At 44.8% G+C, this 17,845-nt stretch overlaps 3 protein-coding genes and 1 non-coding gene across 5 annotated transcripts; all 4 read right to left on the reverse strand.

Annotated features, from left to right (window-relative positions):
- Position 1: 1 nt before the first annotated feature.
- On the reverse strand, positions 2-833 carry LOC100846816 (photosystem II reaction center W protein, chloroplastic). Its single transcript, XM_003569885.3, has 2 exons — positions 661-833; positions 2-546 (listed from the first exon to the last, which is right to left on the reverse strand). Exons 1-2 carry the CDS (start codon positions 731-733, stop codon positions 224-226), a joined length of 396 nt encoding a protein of 131 aa, XP_003569933.1. The 5' UTR covers positions 734-833; the 3' UTR covers positions 2-223.
- A 2,325-nt stretch (positions 834-3,158) lies between these two features.
- Positions 3,159-6,151, reverse strand: LOC100839909. The gene is made up of 8 exons (XM_003567119.3): positions 6,109-6,151; positions 5,298-5,521; positions 4,802-4,860; positions 4,495-4,728; positions 4,284-4,416; positions 3,820-4,166; positions 3,576-3,717; positions 3,159-3,503 (listed from the first exon to the last, which is right to left on the reverse strand). The coding sequence occupies exons 1-8, from the start codon at positions 6,125-6,127 to the stop codon at positions 3,255-3,257; spliced, it is 1,407 nt and encodes a 468-aa protein (XP_003567167.2). The 5' UTR covers positions 6,128-6,151; the 3' UTR covers positions 3,159-3,254.
- A 2,038-nt stretch (positions 6,152-8,189) lies between these two features.
- Positions 8,190-14,599, reverse strand: LOC100821007. Of its 2 annotated transcripts, XM_003569886.4 has the most exons (7): positions 14,280-14,599; positions 12,591-12,947; positions 12,082-12,207; positions 9,916-11,998; positions 9,107-9,222; positions 8,880-8,971; positions 8,190-8,575 (listed from the first exon to the last, which is right to left on the reverse strand). In XM_003569886.4, the coding sequence occupies exons 2-7, from the start codon at positions 12,913-12,915 to the stop codon at positions 8,438-8,440; spliced, it is 2,880 nt and encodes a 959-aa protein (XP_003569934.1). In that variant the 5' UTR covers positions 12,916-12,947; positions 14,280-14,599; the 3' UTR covers positions 8,190-8,437. The 2 variants fall into 2 exon arrangements, with proteins under 2 accessions (XP_003569934.1, XP_010232414.1); XM_010234112.3 differs by lacking the exon at positions 12,591-12,947.
- MIR5182 (microRNA MIR5182) lies at positions 13,603-13,817 on the reverse strand. Its single transcript, NR_126930.1, has one exon. It is a non-coding gene; the product is annotated as a microRNA MIR5182 (primary transcript).
- Positions 14,600-17,845: the final 3,246 nt, after the last annotated feature.

Here is a 17,845-nt window from a genome sequence, read left to right on the forward strand (position 1 = left end):
CTGAAAACTCGAACCTGTGCTTGAAATTGTCCTTTACCGTTTCAATCCGATTAACTGCTAGATGCACGATACATATCCAGGGATGCAAGCACTTCATCTGACCGCCTAAACATTTCTCAGAATGGAAACACTTAAATACAAATATCCATGTCTGGAATTACATCACACCAATCATCGCCATGCTCACACGGGGATTATTACATGGGAACGAGGAAGGCTAGCTTTAGAGCGAGAGGCCACCGGACTCCTCGTCCTCGTCGAGGCCAGAGGTGTAGACAGTGTAGAGGGACCAGATGAGGCCGAAGACACCCAGGAGGATCCACCCCAGCAGGTTGTTGCTCAGGCCGAGGCTCAGCCCGGTGCCCTCCGTGGACATCCGGTCGTCCACGAGCGCCAGCGCCGGCGCCGCGGACGCGGTCACCGCGCCCGCCGCCGCGAGCAGGGACGCGCCGGCGCCGCGCACGCTGGTGGTCGGGGTCGCCTCCTTGGCGTCCTTGGAGTAGCTGCACCTCACCCTCTCGCTCCTCGCCCTCAGCTGTGGCAGCCCTGCATGATCAATTGACAGTGTTTTTCTTTACTTCTTTATGCTCCCAGCTCAGCCATTGCGCATCGGCGTCCGTGCAAATGAAACACAGTTGTTACTCTGTGAAAGGCACGTACCTAGAGCCTGCGGCCGGGTGGTCACGGCACGGGCGACGACGGTGGTCGCCGCGGCGGCGCTGATGGTGGCCATTGTTGTTGTTGTGCTTTGCTCTGCCGGTGCTGGAGAGTGTGTCTGACTCAGGTCTGGGCTCGCGTGTGCCGGTCCGCCGGGGTTTCCCTTTTAAGGCGATATGCGAAAATATCGAGAATAAGGGAGGCTGCAAATCGTTTAGCGCCACATGGATTGGGTGAGGCACGGGATAGGCTATCCTGCATCCATGGTCTATCTGTTCCTGGCCAATCGGCTTGTGCCATATGGACCCCGCCGATTCTCTGATGAAAATAAGTGGACGTCTGCCCAGCGACTTTGGTTTAGTTCAGTGGTACTAGTAATTCCAGCGAGAAAATCGCAGCCTCGAAGGCCGTCTGACGGTTAAATTCAGTAGTCCTTCTCTTTATTAAAGGGTCGCGGTAGGGATCGGCGATATTTTCAGCTGTCCGGCGTCCGATCTACATAAAGACGAAATCTTGTCCATTTCGATATCGTAATGTCAAATTTTAGTATGCGGCATTCGGCACGATAGTCGCGGGCTGCGGCAGAATAGCTTTAGTAGACGTTTACCATAAAAACGAATATTCATTTTAAAGTAAAGGTTTACGGGATCTATTACATCGCAGCCCGCGTGATACCAACCTGCTTTTGCATTTTAGCGCATATTTATGACTTTTGGACAACAAAATCTTAATAGAATAACAATATAAATCAAATTCATGAATGTGCAAACATCACGTGATACAACAATAATAGTACAAATCCAAATAAATTAACAAATAATGAATGTCCCGCACCATGAAGGGGAACCGACGGCCGGAGCGAGCTTCGCAGGAATTCGGGTCGAACAAGTCAGGGTCCGAAAAGGCAGCGGCGGCTGCTCCCACGACGGCGCGGACGAATACAACGGCTACTGCGACGGTGCGGCTGAATTGGAGCTGCGCTCCGGATCCATGATGGCCGCGAGCTCGAATCAACTCAAGGCGAAAGAGACTCGACGAGCCGTGAGCTCCCAGTGGTGCTGGATGGGCGCGGCAGAAGGCAAAAGACCTTGTGCTAACGCGGAATCGAAGGCGATGGTGGGAGGCGACGGGGGCGGGGACAGGTGGAAGCGTGGGACCGAAACTTCGGCGCACCAAGGGTTTCCAAGCAAATGTGGTTTACCGAGAAATTCCGCGCAGAAACTTACCGTGGTGGGAAGGTTTTTTTATGGGGAGTTTTTAGAAGGTTCTCGTAAATACGAGGGATTCACTTGGGTCGTTTTTCCTACCAAATCCATAAAACCAACATTTATTCTAAGGACCGGGTCTATATCAGGGATCTGCTAAAGAGATGCTGTAAAGAAGAGAACGACTACGGCTCAGTCGACGCCGTTTCTCAGTCGGGGAGTATTACGTATGTTCCGTCTACTCGATCGATCGATCGATGGACTGTACGCGTGCATGTGCATCTCCGGCCGAGACCCATCCATGCAATCGATCAGCCGTACAGTAAGCATGCATTAGTCCATGTACAAGCTGTACCAACTCACAACGCATAAAAAGGAAAACTCTAGCGCTAATATTAAGCAAGCTTCACACCCATGTACAAGTCGGGTCGGTTCTCCACGACGCACACCCATGTACCTGAAACTTAATTTTCTGTTAAAAAAAACTTGAAACATGTGAAACTTAATTTCAACTGCAATTTTCAAAAACACCTGAAATTAAGTTAAATTGATTTTCAGGTGCAAATTTAACTTAATTTCAGGTGCAATTTTTTCGGCTAGTATCATATTAAAAAATTACAGATGAAACATTTTATAGTTGCACCCATTTTGCATCTGAAAATTTTTAGAAGTTAGCATGTAATTAACCCTAACTACTCGCTCTAAACACTAGAGTTGTGTATGGAAAAAAGGAATACAAAAATAGAAGTCACCATGAAAACAAAAGGCAAGTCAAAGGAAAACAAAAAAAATAAAACAAACGAAGCAAATGAAAAAATGTAAACAGAAAACATTTTTTAAATTAGAGTTGTATATAAAGACAAGAAAAATCAAGAGATAAAAAAATATAAAAGAAAAAACCAAAACGAGTCCGTTAGGATTTGAACATGGAACCACTAGGCTCTACCCAACACACACAAGACCACCACTAGACCAATCCATCAACACTGTTGTGGTACAGCTGTTAGGCTACATATACTCTTCTTAAACGCCCGCACGGATCTTGTCCGGTCTGACAGCTTAGAACATCGACTGAGAAAACCAATTTTTCAGGCGACTGAGGATTAGCAATTTCGAAAGAACAATCTTTACCAGTGGCAAACCTTTTTCCTTTTCTGCGTTGAAATTAAAGACGCTGGTGATGTAACTAAGAAACTAGGAAGCACTAGCGAGAAAGGATCACAGCCCATCGATTTGATGGATCCATCTCTTATTCCGTAGTCCGTACTACAACTTGTCAATTTAATTACAGCTAGTTCACCAAATGTACGTACCAAAATAAAACCCCTGAGAAGTCGTGATGATCGATCTCAAACACAGCAACTCGATCGCGCGCGTGTGGGTATGCGGGGGCTACGGCGACGGGAAGCAGGCCTCGCTGTCGAGGATGGCGGCCTTGAGCTCCCGCTGTATGGACGCCCGCAGCGGCGACGCCACCAGGTCCTCCCATACGGACCCCGCGCCGCCCGTGGGGTGCCCGTCCGGGTACAGCTCGTGCACGCAGTCCGCTTCCTCGTTGATCCTGCTCACCCGGTCCAGCAGCTCGATCTCCTCCACGTCCACCAGCAGCCTGCTGCAGCTCCCGTCCTTCCACCCTATCAACTGCATGCACGGGAGCGCAAATTAACCAATCTCTCTAGCTAGCTAGCTTTAGATCGGCAGCTTAATTTTTACCTTGGCGGCGCCGATGGCGTTGGTGCTGTAGAGCCTGGCATTGTCGACGAGGTCGCAGTACTTCCGGAATGCCCCGGCGAACCGCTTGTGGGACTTGAGCTGCGAGTTCACCCGCACGGCTCTTCCGGAGATGATGGCTCGCCTGCACGCACGTCCCACACACATATATAGTCGAATTGAATGGCCCGTGTCAGATGTGTACGTGCGTGCGTGCTTGATTAATTGTTTCCAAGTTGAGTAGTACCTGATCCCCCTGACGACGGCGAGGTAGGCGTCGCAGATGATGCCGACGAGCTCGATGCGGTAGGGCTTGGTGGCCCTGGCGCCGACCGCGCCGTGCTGCTGCTCGTGCTCGTGCTCGGCCTCGGCCTCCTCCACGGGCTCCCAGTACTGCTCCGTGGTGGCCCCGTCGGCGCCGACCTTGTAGCCGACCCCCATGCGGTACCGCTGCCGGTGCACGGCCCGCGCCATGGCCACCGTCTGCAGCACGAACGGCTCCCACGACAGCGTCCCGTCCATGATCACGTCCCGCCCCTCGTTCAGCGCCGTCACCAGCAGCGACGCCGCCGCGTCCGTCGACGACTGGTGCACCTGCAAGAAATGCGTGCACCCGGGCACCCGGCCGCGCCGTGTCGTGTCACTCGACTTATGTTGTGTACAGACTGCAAACACAAGAGAGTTCTTTTGACAGTGCAGCACGGGACGTACCAGCTCGGCGGTCTGCAGCATGTCGTTGTGGTGGCCGCGGGAGCTGATGGCCTGGTAGATCACGTCCGACTCCTTGAACGCGTCGGCCTCCACCACCACCGCGTTCGCCGACGCGCCGGAGGACCAGAACACCCTGTGCACGCACACATTCCCATCAGTGTTCAACGAGCTTGATTCTGCTGGGATCGACGTACTCCGGAGGACGACTCACTCCTTCATGATCTGTTTGAGCACGGTGCTCTTGCCGGCGCCCATGCCGCCGCCCATGAGCAGCAACACGGGGCTGCGGTCGCTGTGCGCCGCCGGAACCATCACGTCCGTGAGAGGGCTGTGCGGCTGGTTCTCGTGGCAGCAGCTTACCCCGATCACCTTCAGCTCCTCCATCAGCGTCGAGAAGAGCCGAGTCACCTTCAGCTCCCTCGTCACCCTCTCGAACCTCATCTTCCTGCAGAATATGTAGTGCCGGATCGGGGATCAGCGAATAGTCGTCATTTTGTAGTACAAGTCAAAATGGTCACCTGGTGGCCTCCAATACCATGCTCTTGAGCTTTCTTCTAGGTTGCTCTGCTGTTAGAACCTGATCGATTAAGCAAGTTCCCATATGTGAATGACAAAGGCAGCAAGACGCGTCAGCTGTTTCAAAATAAACGTCTGCACGAACAAACGACGCAAGTTTTTCGTGAACCTAACTTAGGTGGTCTGATTCCTTGTGGTGGAACCAGCCCACCCAGATTTAAATACTAAATTTGACATGAGTGTCACATTTTCTTGGGTTATTTCAGGATTTAACCGGCGCTATGCTTTCAGTGATAGGTGACGTACCCGTCAGCAGCGAGACGTCTGAGGTGACCTCGTCAATTTCTCAAAATTTGCCGGCTCAGTCTTTCGGAGGTGCTCGTAGGGATAGGACGTGCGTGTGTGCGTTCATAGGGGTGAGTGTACGCGCGTGTTGTGAGCGTTTGCGTTTATACTGTGTTTCTAAAAAAACAAAAACAAACGCAAGTTTTTAGTTACCTGCGTGATTACTTGAGTCGCACATTTCCAGTGGAAGGAGAAGTAGCCGAGTATGCATCTGTCCAGCTCCTCGATGAACTTCACGAGCAGGGCGTCTGGGTTCATGTTGTTATGGAAGAAGGCGAGAAGATTTTGCTCGTAGCCCTCGCTCTTCTTCAGGTAATAGTAAGCCATTGTACAGAGGTGGGGGCACTCGTTCGGATCGTCGAACCCGATCTGCTTTGCTGAATTGAGCAAGAGATGGAGATAAATGCAGAAACCGGTTTCAATCATTCTTCTTGGTTACATTGCTTGTATTGCTCGGAATGAAAAGTGATGTACAATCCCCTTAAGAAAAAAAGAGTGATGTACAAAATTGATGTACTCCAGTATAAATGTGTTTAACGAAACGGCTGTAAGATGAACCGTTAAATTACGTCTGCGAAATGTTAAGATAAAACAGGTCAATCTGCAGAGAAATTGCTGAAACGCAGAGATCCGTTCATCAAATCGGAGATATCAGTTCTGACTACACGTTGCAATGCATCAAAATGATATTTTAGTTGTACTGCACATGCTACGTTTCCATTCTGATTTTCAGAAAAAATAAATCATACTGTATTAAATAAACTGCGCGCGTTTGTCTCGCTGAATAAGAATGCTCGTAAAACTCAATTCGTCGTCACAGTTGGCCTGAATTGAAAACAACGACGAGTACATTGGCCTCCGATAACGCAATTCGGAACCTATTCCTTTCGTTTTATAATTTATACATGTAATATTTTAACAAGAATTATTTATGTGTAGCCAGGAAGAATATAAAATAACGTACCGACGTAGTGCGAGAACATCTCGATCTCGTGGGCGTGGGGCGCCACCAGCCGCGGCACCACGGCCGCCACGTCATCCTTCATCTTCCTCTAATTAGCGCCTCGGACTCGATCGGTCTTTCCCCGTCCGGCCGGCCGGAACAATAACGGCGCAGAGCAGCTGCCCATGCAATGTGTGCATCGACGCGGCCTTGGGCGAAGAACAAGTGAACAACTCGATTCGATTGGGGGAAGGGCAGGGCGAGACGGAGAGTCCGGGAGATCCAAGGTGTGCGGAGGTGGAAACGGATGCATGCATGCATGCAGGCGGGCCGTGGTTAGTACTGAAAGGAAAACGTATGTAATCATGGACTAATGGCCCTTTTTTTATTTGGGGAAAATCGAATTTCTCAGTCGATCGAATTTCTCAGTGTGTCTGCTGTGCCCGTGTGTGTGCATGTGCGTGTGTGTGCGCGCGCGCGGGTGTGTCTGCGTGTGTGTCTGGGTGGGGGTGCCCGTGTGTGTGCATGGTGTGGGTGTGCGTGGATTCCCGTGTTTGTGCATTTGTGTGTGTGCGTGGGTGCCCGTGTGTGTTGGTTTTGTTTGTAGGTAGCCTAGTTTTTGTTTTTTTTGTTTTTCTTGTTGAATTCATTAATAACAACAGGTTTCGGATTATCAAATTTTAAACCTTGCACGTGAAACTTTATGCGCGATTTTAAAAAATTGCAAGTGAAATTTTATGCCTGATTTTAAAAATTGCACGAGCAATTTTATGTCTGATTTTAAAACTTGCACGTGAATTTTGCGTGATTCCAGTTGCACGTGAAATTTTGTACACGATTCTAAAAATTGCACGTGTTTGTGCGCGATTTTAAAAATTACACTTGAAATTTTATCCGCGATTCTAATTGCACGTCAAAATTTGTGGGCAATTCAAAAAATGGCACGCGAATTTTGTGTGTGTCTTAAAATTGCACGTGAAATTTTATCCACGATTCTAATTGCACGTGAATTTGTGCACGATTCAAAATTTTGTGCACAATCCTAAAAATTTGCACCTGAAATTTTATGCACGATTATAAAAGGATAATGAAAACAAAAAATATCAAGAGACAAAAAACAAAGTATAAATAAGAAAAGAAAATAATAAAGAAGAAAAAACAAATGGAAGAAAAAAAAATGAAAAAAAAAACGACGGCGGCCACAGGACTCAAACTTACAACCTCATGAATCCGACAAAGGACTCCGCTGATAGCCACAGAACCAATTAGTTGGTACTACTCTAGTGGAATTATTATGTTATATATACAGTGATCTATCTCAGATCGACTGAGAAATATCAATTCTCAGGCGACTGAGGACTAGCAATTCTCTTTTTATTTTTCAAAAAAGAAGGAATACCCGCGGCCTCTGCAGGACTAATGGTGTCACCTCAAGCGCTTGCTCTGGAGTTCTGCTTGCGACGCTGTGGTATGTGGTTCCAGGATTTCAATTAAGTTTGTTAAAGTAGTGTGGTTTTATGAAAATTTTAGAACCTTTGACCATATGCTTAAACTCTTTTCTTTAAAATAAAAATAAAAACAGGTTGAGAGTTTTTTCCTTTTAGAATACACCAAAATTGGTGTATCACTATCATCAGTTAAAGAAGATGTTGCAGAGCAGCTACATGTCCATTACGGGCCGGGATTAGAAAGCGAAATTAAGTGTTGTCTCTCCACTCTACTCTACGCAGCCCGGGATACACCCGAAACCAGCTCTAATCGCTCGGATGATGCAGTCTCACTGTCGAGAGTTTCCTTGTAGTTAAGTTGAGACATCATGAGTCCACGGTATTTATTTTTATGCGTCTTTTTCTGACAAAAATTAACTTCAATTGTTTTTCCTTTCTATCAGAACATCTGGTTTATTTTGAAATGCAAAGTCAAACAGAAAAAAGGACAATCGCCCTTCACTTGAAATATTGTGATTTTCCGATTTTTCTGCTTTGGTTAGATCATACCGTATGAGGAATGACACTGCTGAATACTCCCTCCATTCCATAATTCTTGTCTCAAGTTTTACCAAAAAGTGTCTAAATACATGTAATATTTCGACAAGAATCATGAAACCGAGGGAGTACTTAACATACATCTTATTTTAGGGAAGTATAGTTAACAGTTTTTTGTACCATTCTGTTAGTAGCTTCCTGTTCACCTATAGGATTTTCATACAATAGTCGATCCCATCGTAATAAAACCATGTATTATTACAGGTTTACAACCTCATTCTGTCAATATACCAAGGATGGTGAATCTATCACTACACCAAGGACGGTGAAAATAGAACACAGAAACCACATCCAGATTACTGCCATCAGGTGTCGTTGTGCTGACCCGTTCTATTTTGAGGATGAAGTAGCTCTCTTTCTCTTAGCTTCTTGCTAAGTTCTTCGTTCGATGGTAGCTTCCAGCCACCCTTCATGGCAGCAGACCACCATGCCTTCAACTCATCCTAAAAAATATAACGAAATCAGTCATCTCCATAAATAGCTCCAGCTGATGGACTAGACCAAAACAAATTTATATTAGTGGGGACTGTAAATAAGGACTGTAGAAAATCAGGGTAGAACCTGAAGGCCTCTACCAAACTAAAGTGCACATTGGCATCTGAATCTGCAATAGTAGCAGGACACCTTTGATATTGAAAATAAGACCGCTATTTTTTTTTTGACAAAGTTAAACCTCGAAATGCATGGGCGCCATTCTTTGAGAAACAGATAGCAGAACTGATAAGAGTACTGCTTTTTGCACATTACCTCATGGAATTCATGGTTGGATACAAAGCGAGAATCTACTTGGCAAGTTGAATTCCTGATTGTTACAGAGAGGCGATTCCTATCCAGTGCTCCTGTAAGAGAAATCCATATTACTACATGTCACATTTCAGATATTCTTTACTTTCTAAGAAAATATATTGTCACTATGCAACCTGGGCAATTTATTCAGCCAATCGCTAAAGTACACATAATTGTACAGTAATTACCATTTATCCTGGCGACATGGTATCCGGTGCCACCCAATGCTTCCTCCCATTTACCAAATCGTAGACGCAAGAAAAAGCCATCTAAAGTAGTGTGCCTGACTGGTGACGTCAACCATCTGTCAAGGATCACCAATGTAAATAACAGAGCAAACATCAATTCTTAGAATCTTCCCAATTTAAGCACAACTTTCCAGTCAGAAACACGAGATATCCTTCTGCACATCAATAGGATCAACGGATAAAACTCCAGAACCCGCTCATAGTATACGAAGTAGTACTCCCTCCGTCCCATATTAAGTGACTCAATTTGTTCAAATATGGGCGTATCTATGTACTAAAATATGTCTAGATACATGCAATAGAAAGTCACTTAACATGGGATGGAGGGAGTATTAAATTAGAGAAAATGTGGCAATTATATTTGAGAAGTTATAGCAGTTGAAAGGCAAATGTATCAGCTATGATAGCCCTCCAAAATATAAATAGATGTATGATGTTACTATTTTCTATCAGTATAGATAAAGCAGATGCAGTTTGGCATACGTCCTTTAGCTAATAAGATGAGTCCTCCCAGTAATTTTCTATGGTACAGTCAAATCTAAGAACTTCCAGGTAGCAGAGAAGAGCAGACAACCCATACAAAGCTATATGCCATAGTCCAATGAAATCTTCGTTCACATGTGTGCCCACCTTACATAGATAACATGTCATGCAATCCCTGAATGCAGCCATGCATGCCACAGATAGAAGGTACAAAGATAAAATGCTGAAAGGAATTCAGAGGTGGTTCAAAAAATCCAGTAGAGTACCTTATGATATCCGAGCGAGACAAACGAAGCCTCTCCAAGGCTCCAAAAACAGCACTTGATCGATCATATTCATCGCTGGACATAATACCATAAGGAACAATTTGCTTGTTATCTGGCAGACTCTCCATGGAATTTGACAGCACCTCCTTAATTTTTACTCCTCTTCTCTGAACATATTCAGCAGATGTGTTGGCCTCTAAATTGTCATGAGGAGCTGCAGCCTTTCCAGCCATACTCCCTCCACAATGCTGACGATCACCTCCAGACAAGAATTTTACTCTTACTTCCTCGTCACTGCCAGTACATAATTGTCCTTTACCTTTGTCACCTAACCACAAAACTAGCTTTCCATCTCCACTCGACGATTTTTGGGTTTCATGCCTCGCCTCTTGTACATCATGACCACTGTAACTAACAACAAAAGGACTCTTTCCATGATTACACTCTTTAGATATTGTTTGATCACATGAGTTACCCAACCTTACTGCTGAGGTCTTTGCATGTCTAAGTGCATCCAATCTCTTCGCAAGAATGGAAGCCATTGTTTCTGACTGCTTATTTTCCTCTGGAGGAATTGCTGGACATTTGCTACTGGTTGTCCCATTGTCACTTCCTGTGCTAGTATAGTATTGTGAATTATTGAATTCCTTCTCCACGCTAAAATTCTGCTGCGATGAACAATACAACTTATCAGCTGCACCTTTTGGATTGACAGCACAAAAATCACTTTTTATGTTGCACGGTGTTGCATCTGTCAACTTCATTGATGTTTTTGGCAAAAGACGACTTACCCACAAGCTTTCTCTGAAACCACCTTTATTTCCCACTGAAGCTTTCAAAGAACCGGCATGGGCCTCATTTTGTTTTTCTTCAAGAGATCTAGAACATGATTTACTAGAGTTGGGCATCATCAAGTTCCTTCCGGCTCTCAAAGGGAAAACTCCAATTTGATTTTGAAAATTCCCTCTACCACCACCAAAGTCCATTAGAAGGCTGTCAGCAGCTAAGGTCTCAGTAGGCACGTCAAGAGTTTTTCTGCTCGTGCCGATTTGTTTGCCAAGCATAGAATTGCTGTCATTTAAAGCAAGTGCTACTCTGTCAGCTTCATGCTCAGTGCATTTTTTTTCCGATTGGTGACAAGTATCTGTTGAAGTTATCATGACATTATGACGATAAAGAGATTGAAAAAGAGAATTGAAGCCAACAGACTGCACAGGAACGCTGCTGTTGTTTTGAAGTGGCCCAGACTGTTCTGCAAATTCATGAACTGTAGACACTGAAAACTTCTGATCAAGTGAAACATCAGTGGTACTTTTATCAAATACAGTTAACCCATTAGTGAGAGATGACACCCAGTTAAAGAAAGAGCTACCATTTCTTTGCAAAAATCCTGAGCAAGAGCTCTCATTGAATTCCCTTCTACATCTTTTAGTTCGGGAAGACATCTCGGCAATCGAGCATTGTGCATGCTCTCGCTTTTGAGCTTTCATACTTTGGCAGCTCTCCATACTCTCATTGCTATCATCGCCCTCTTTGATGTTGCTGACACAGTTGCTCTGATCATGCATAACCTTTTCTTTGCCCTTCTCGAGCTTTGTAGGATTAACACCAGATGATGACTCATATCTTGCAGCAGAATTAACACCGGATGCTGACTCACATCTGGAAACAGGATTACCACCAGATGCTGACCCACATCGGCCAAGAACAGGCTCATCCATATGGTTTTCCTGCATAACATGATATTGGTGACTATCATTATGGTTTTCCTGCACAATCCGATCCTGGTGATTACCATGATGGTTTTCCTGCATAACCTGATCTTGGTGATTATCATTTTCTTTACCTAGAAAACCTGCCAACTTGCCAGCGACCTTTTCTGCATTACCAAATTTCTCAAAGGATGAAGCTGACTGTGCATTCATTGCATTGTTTGGCAAAACATAGTCCTTCTGACTAATTGCCTTTACTAATCGAGCTCGCCAGGCATTATCTGCCCAAGGTCTTTCATTATGGACAGTTGTTGCACAGTACACCTGTTTTTCTGAAATACTAGGTATAACACCTTTTCTGGAAGCCGAACCTGTAAAATACCATGCTAAATTATTTATTGTTGGGAACAAAAAAAAGGGCTTAGAGTTGATTAGCCTAAAGATGGTATATTACCGTCAGAAACATCCTTGCAGCATCTTGTGGGACAACTACCCACTTCCCCTTTATCTGCATTATATACAAAGCAGCTTTGAGACACTTCTTTCCCTTTGTTCATCACACTGATCCCTCCACAGCATTCTACAAGCATTAATCACGAAATAAGACAAGGTGATCACCAAGGAAATGACCGTCAGATGATAAAAGTATAATATTAATTGGGGCTCCTTTTTTATTTGGACGGGTACCCAGCTATCAAAGACATGGTAGATGGAAAAAACTGTGAAAAAATTAATGTAACAGATGATTGGTAAAATATTTCCTTGGGAAAAGCATTAATTTAACTACATTTCGTAGATTTTAAACTTGAACCCGTTATGTTCATACAGTTTGGTCTCTTCTGGCTAAACAGCTAAAAGGACCAAAAATTGTTGCTAAATGCAGATATCTATGCCAAAAGCCAAGCATCAGCGTTTCTGAACTACTCGAAGTCACTGAATTGGATTTGTGTCTTTTAAACTTACTTGAATCTTGTTCCTGTGATCTTACAGAAGTAGATTGTTGCGCATCAAGGTTTCGTATTCTATTTGGACTAGCCATGGATAGTCTCACTGAACTGTCACAACGAGTCCGTGGCTGTGATGGCATTTCTCCTGCATCTGCTATGGTGGCATCTATGTTATCACCACTCTTCCCGCGACCGCTACTTTGCTGAGGCGAAGATATCACTATGTTCAAAGTATCTGCATTCCAGCGAAGAGAAGCTTTTCTTGTGCTTAGGCTGGACGCTGCAATTTTAATGCTCAGACCATCATCCGGAGACCACACCAGCTCAGACAGAGGGCACATGCCGGATATTTTGATTGCATTTACACCTGCACCTGAATATCCACCATAGGCCTTCAGAAGACTATAAGATAAGAGGATGTTTGCAAGGAATATAACAACTCTGCTTGTGTTCACTAGAGCATATCAAATAGGACTGTTTTCAAATATTAAAAAGAGAAAGATCCATGTGTGAAAAATAACAGGAAAGCAAGATAGCTAGTAATTTAAACCTTCAAAATCAAGAATAACGTGTTCCATCTGCTCTCAAACACATGACATTCTAACCACCAAATTTTGTTCCTGAACACATGTTATTCTACGATTTTGAGACATTGGATATAATCTGATGTCATTTATTATTATATGGTTACAGTAAGGTTTAGTTTGTCATTGCTGATATGTGTTGCGCTGAACTTATTTCATAATATATTGTGAAAAAAATATACATGAAAACAGGAATAGTTAGCCAAACAATAAAATAGACAAAAGCGGATATGATAAATGGGATTATGAGAATTCACCACAATACCAAGCGCAGCATAAGTCAGTAACACACATCACACGGGAGTATTTAGTGACCTAATATCTAATGAACAAGTCGTGATGTGGACTCTCCCTCCCTGCATCTCGGTTATGTGGAAAATATTAAATGTCATCTCGGAGGGAATACACTCTACATATAGGGCTTCTATTTTACATGTGACTAAGGTAGTACCTCGGTACGGATATATAAGGCATGCACGTGTTCCAAGATCATCAATTTAACCAACAAAATATGTATTATATTACACAAAAAAGTACATCATTAGATTTGTAGTCAAATGAACTTTTGAATTATTTTGCTAGTTACATCGATGATCTTGGAACACACACGTGCCTTATAAATCCGGACGGAGGTAATACATGCTTAGGGGGTGCCTATTATGAAAAATCCTAAACTAAGGCTCTTGTTGCATCGACTGGACTGATAAGGAAGTTGTAGCCCCCAAGAACTTCCAAGGTTTATATCACCATTACAAGAAGCAAACTATTGCTAATGAATCAGATGCAGATATCTATATCTTTCTGGTGTGTGTGTTTTCCAACAAAAGAGCAAATATTCCCCTGTTTCCCCAATCATCACTTCAACAAGAAAAAAATACTTGGGGTCCTAGCTAGGATCCCAGTCGAATCCATACATGGATCATGACACACAAGGCAACACACAACTCACCTAAATTAGAAGAAGAAGAAAAATACATTTGCTGTTTGTGGTTCATAGAAAACGAAAAGGTTAACATGAAAGCGGAATAATAAACAACATAAAGGACGGTATCACCAACAAAAGCAACATGGATAAATAAATAAAAAGTACAGAAACAGCGATCGCTGATGCAACAGCCGACCTCTGGGAGCAGCGAACCACTAGCATCTCATCTCACTGCAATGCTCCCCGCGCTGCCCACGAACGGTCGGTCCTCGGAAAAACAACACACGCGCCGGCGCGCATCCGAACAACACCACGCAGACGCAGGCGAAGCTAGGAGGGGGGTGGAGGAGGAAGAGGGATTTAACAGCAGGCGTAGAGCAGCACGGCGGCGGAGGTGGTGCTAAGGCCTGCAGCTACAGTAGCACCTACAGCTCCTAGATGGGTGGAACGGAGAATTTTGGGTCGGGAGCGGGTCTAGGAGGGCAGCATTCGCCGCACGGTGGTGGGCAGGGAGATGCCTTTGTTTGTGTTGTGTGTGCGGTGCATGCGGCGGAGGAGCGCCGGAACGGGAGGCGGAGGTTGCGCCACGTAGAGGACGCCTGGGACACATGATTGGTTCGGTTGCTTTGCCTTGGCTTCCCCCTTCTCTCCTCCCTCTGCTCCTCGGGCCCCCACTGGTTGGCTGCGGGAATCGAGACGCGCCGTCAAGCCACCGGGGCACCGGGCTGGAAGAAGAGAACGACGACTGCCGCCCGATGAGGCCGTGGTAGGGCAAGGGCAGCGGCCCCCCGCCTGTAGGTGACAGCCTGACAGCAATGGAGATAATGCAGTGCAGGTCCGAAAGTGAACAGTAGACACGAGAAGATAAGTGGAATCTCGTCCGTCCCCGTCAAAGAAAAAGCGGAATATCTTTGCTTTTCCAGAGGACAGATTAACGACGTGCCACTAAATAAAGCTGTATTCACTGCATACAACCGAGCATCATATTCTTTTCGGAAAAACATCCCCCTCAACTTCTCAAGAGACAGGAAGGCCCGGCCAGAAGCCTAGCGTCCCAGGCTGGGCCCGGGCCTCATTGTTCCGCTGAAGCCAGGCCCGATATTGATTAAAATCAATATTTTTTCGTAAGAAAATATTAATTTTATTTTTTATCCTGAAAATAATTGTGCTGTAGTAAAATAAAACCCTTATATGAACTGGACCGTAAATTCTACGTGGCGACGACCAAATCAACATTTCGCTAACACAAGTCAAGACGCTTACGTGGCACGGTCAATCCCACGTGGCAAAAAAAGACTAGTCAACGAGTCAAGTCTCTCATGCCATGGTCAAAGAGTCAAATGAGCTTGAGTGGGGGGCAAGAAATGTAAGAGGAAGGGGCCTTTAATCCATGGTGGACCATGGACCAAGCTCTACCTTTCTCACATGGTGCACACAAAAGATATGGACCAAAGAAGCTACTTTTACCACTTTGCCCCCACTTTTCTCTCTCCCTCAAGGATAGCCATGGTCATTTGTCATGAACCCCTAAGGTATAAATACCCTCCCATGGGGGCATGTATCATTCACTCTCAACTTGAATAAACTCAAAGGAAGAGGGGTAGAGCCACTTGCAAAGCTCTAGTTTTGAGATCCGGGAAGACGCGTTCGGCCCGGACTCAGTTCCGAGAGTATCCTAACCTCGATACTTGGAAAGACGCTTTCGGTCCAAGTACGAGGCGGCCCCGACGAACCTCTCGCCAAAAAGCGTCTTGGGAAGATCCGCTCGGCCCAAGCCCTCGGCTAACAACCCTCTCGAAGCCTTTCCTAACATAGGATTAAGTCGCACCCGCAGGGTCGACCGAACCTATTCAAAAAATATCGACGTGTCAACTTGTCCAAGTGTACGGCGACCTTTGCTATAAGGCCGGCGTACACGCTCTACATTTATACCCGTACTTGTGCCATCAAGCATTGGCACTCCTTACTCTAATTGTTGTCGAGAACAACAACAAATTGTTTTTAATATTATAAAGACATTTTTTTGCCTCCTGGTGGGCCTGTGCTTGGGGTTTTCTCACTGGCTTTACGAAGCTCGGCCCTATTGAAATCATGTATTCTTCTAAAAAACAGGAATCATGTACTATAGTACGCTATGAAATAAAAGGGGCCCTATTTCTATTCAAAAATCCAGAACTTCATTGTGACATATTTTGACGACATAGAAGGTTCCAAACCGCTTGTTGGCTTTTCCAAACGATCCAGCACACGATCTCCGTGTATGCACATCCCAACCTAGTCATATACAAACTCGCGGCACGATTTCATTTTTCCAATGTAAACTCGCTTGACCAGAACGCACAAACATGAACGTAGCATATTGAGATTGACCATAACCCTCTTGTTTTTTTTATGAGTTTGTGATGACCTACATAGCCTGCACAAACAACAACTTAACTTCCTAAGGAAACTCTGATATGAATCTTGGAACTATTCAACAAACCTACTTACACTACTCCGACACAAGTAGGGTTGTTTGGTTCTTGGCAAAATTTGCCCTACCAAAAAATTGCAACTTATACTATTTTGGCATTTGTTTGGTTGCCAAAAAAATATTGCTAACTTCTTAATGTCTCCCTTTACAAAACTTGACAACTTTTTGGCAAACCATGGGCCGACAAATCCTTACCAATAATTCGGCTAACCAATAGTTGACAAAAAGTGTTAAGACACAAATAGTCAAGAACCAAATAGCCCCTAAGTTCCAACATGTGGAACCAGAAGGCACCCTCGAATACATGGGATGGAACAATGCCTTAGGCTTGGTTGGTGGAGTTTCTATGTAGGCACTGTTGAAGATTAAAAAAAGGACCCGAAACAAATGGAGCTGAAGAAGAGAATGTTCGACCAATTCCTAAGTTCTCGAGTTCTACATCTGAGAGGCAAACTCACCACAAAGGTTGTAGATACATCATATATGAATTATAGACATAAAAAATAGTCAAGTGATGATTATTAATGTAGTCATCGCTACAAAGTATCATGGGCTGAAACAACACAGCACCGGAGCCAATGGGTTGGCTGATCTTATGGCGGCTCCCTCGGTGTCGAGAATCCATCCAGGATTATGTCTTACATCGATCGTGCAAACAAGTGTTGCGTGAAGAGTATAGAGGTCGAGGGTGACTGAAGGATACCATGTGCAACTTTGGAGACACATCGTATTATAAATATGCCCTAGCCAAGCCACTGTGATGTGGGGTGGTGGTGAAAACCTACCTCTCCTTTGGGAATAATATGGAGTAAGTTGGAATCCTAATCATACCCTAGAAGAAATCTTGTTCTGTAGTAAAGTTGTGAGTCATCTTTCTCCAATAGCTGGTTGGAGATAATTACAAGAAATCGGCTTCTGACATGGTTCTCTCCAATCGAGATAGCGTGGAATGACTATTTATGTTTGCTCAACCTCATTATCAATGGCTTTCGTACATCCTCTCTTCGGGAGGAGTAGGGCAGGGGGAGGGGGCTTTCATCGTGTTGTTTAACACAGTAAGACTGTAGTTATGTGTCATGGCTGGCAAATGACAATAATCCTACTCCAAACCTCTATCATGAGTTGAATGGTTCCGAGTTGATCAGACATAGTTATCAAACTATATCTATGGTTTTGTCAATGAAACCGGAGAGATTCCCTTTAAAAAAACATGGTTATCCATCACCAGAGGGAAGGAGCAGAGGAGCCTATCCGTCCTTTTCCTACCGCCTGTGGCCGCCTCACTACAA

Source organism: Brachypodium distachyon, chromosome 2, assembly GCF_000005505.3.
Source record: "Brachypodium distachyon strain Bd21 chromosome 2, Brachypodium_distachyon_v3.0, whole genome shotgun sequence".
Classification (NCBI taxonomy): domain Eukaryota; kingdom Viridiplantae; phylum Streptophyta; class Magnoliopsida; order Poales; family Poaceae; genus Brachypodium; species Brachypodium distachyon.

Bases quoted from the DNA above. Each gene is read 5' to 3' on its own strand.
- LOC100839909 (XM_003567119.3), bottom strand. The intron at 4,861-5,297 runs GTAACTAAAAAC...TTAATCGATCAG, and splicing joins CGACTCAAGTAATCACGCAG to GTTCTAACAGCAGAGCAACC. The intron at 4,167-4,283 runs GTACGTCCCGTG...CATTTCTTGCAG, and splicing joins TGCTGCAGACCGCCGAGCTG to GTGCACCAGTCGTCGACGGA.
- LOC100821007 (XM_003569886.4), bottom strand. From the start codon at position 12,915: ATGTGCCCTCTGTCTGAGCTGGTGTGGTCTCCGGATGATGGTCTGAGC. The intron at 11,999-12,081 runs GTAATATACCAT...GGTATTTTACAG, and splicing joins CTGCAAGGATGTTTCTGACG to GTTCGGCTTCCAGAAAAGGT. The intron at 8,576-8,879 runs GTAATGTGCAAA...TATATTTTTTAG, and splicing joins CCAACCATGAATTCCATGAG to GATGAGTTGAAGGCATGGTG.
- LOC100846816 (XM_003569885.3), bottom strand. From the start codon at position 733: ATGGCCACCATCAGCGCCGCCGCGGCGACCACCGTCGTCGCCCGTGCC. The intron at 547-660 runs GTACGTGCCTTT...TTGATCATGCAG, and splicing joins CACCCGGCCGCAGGCTCTAG to GGCTGCCACAGCTGAGGGCG.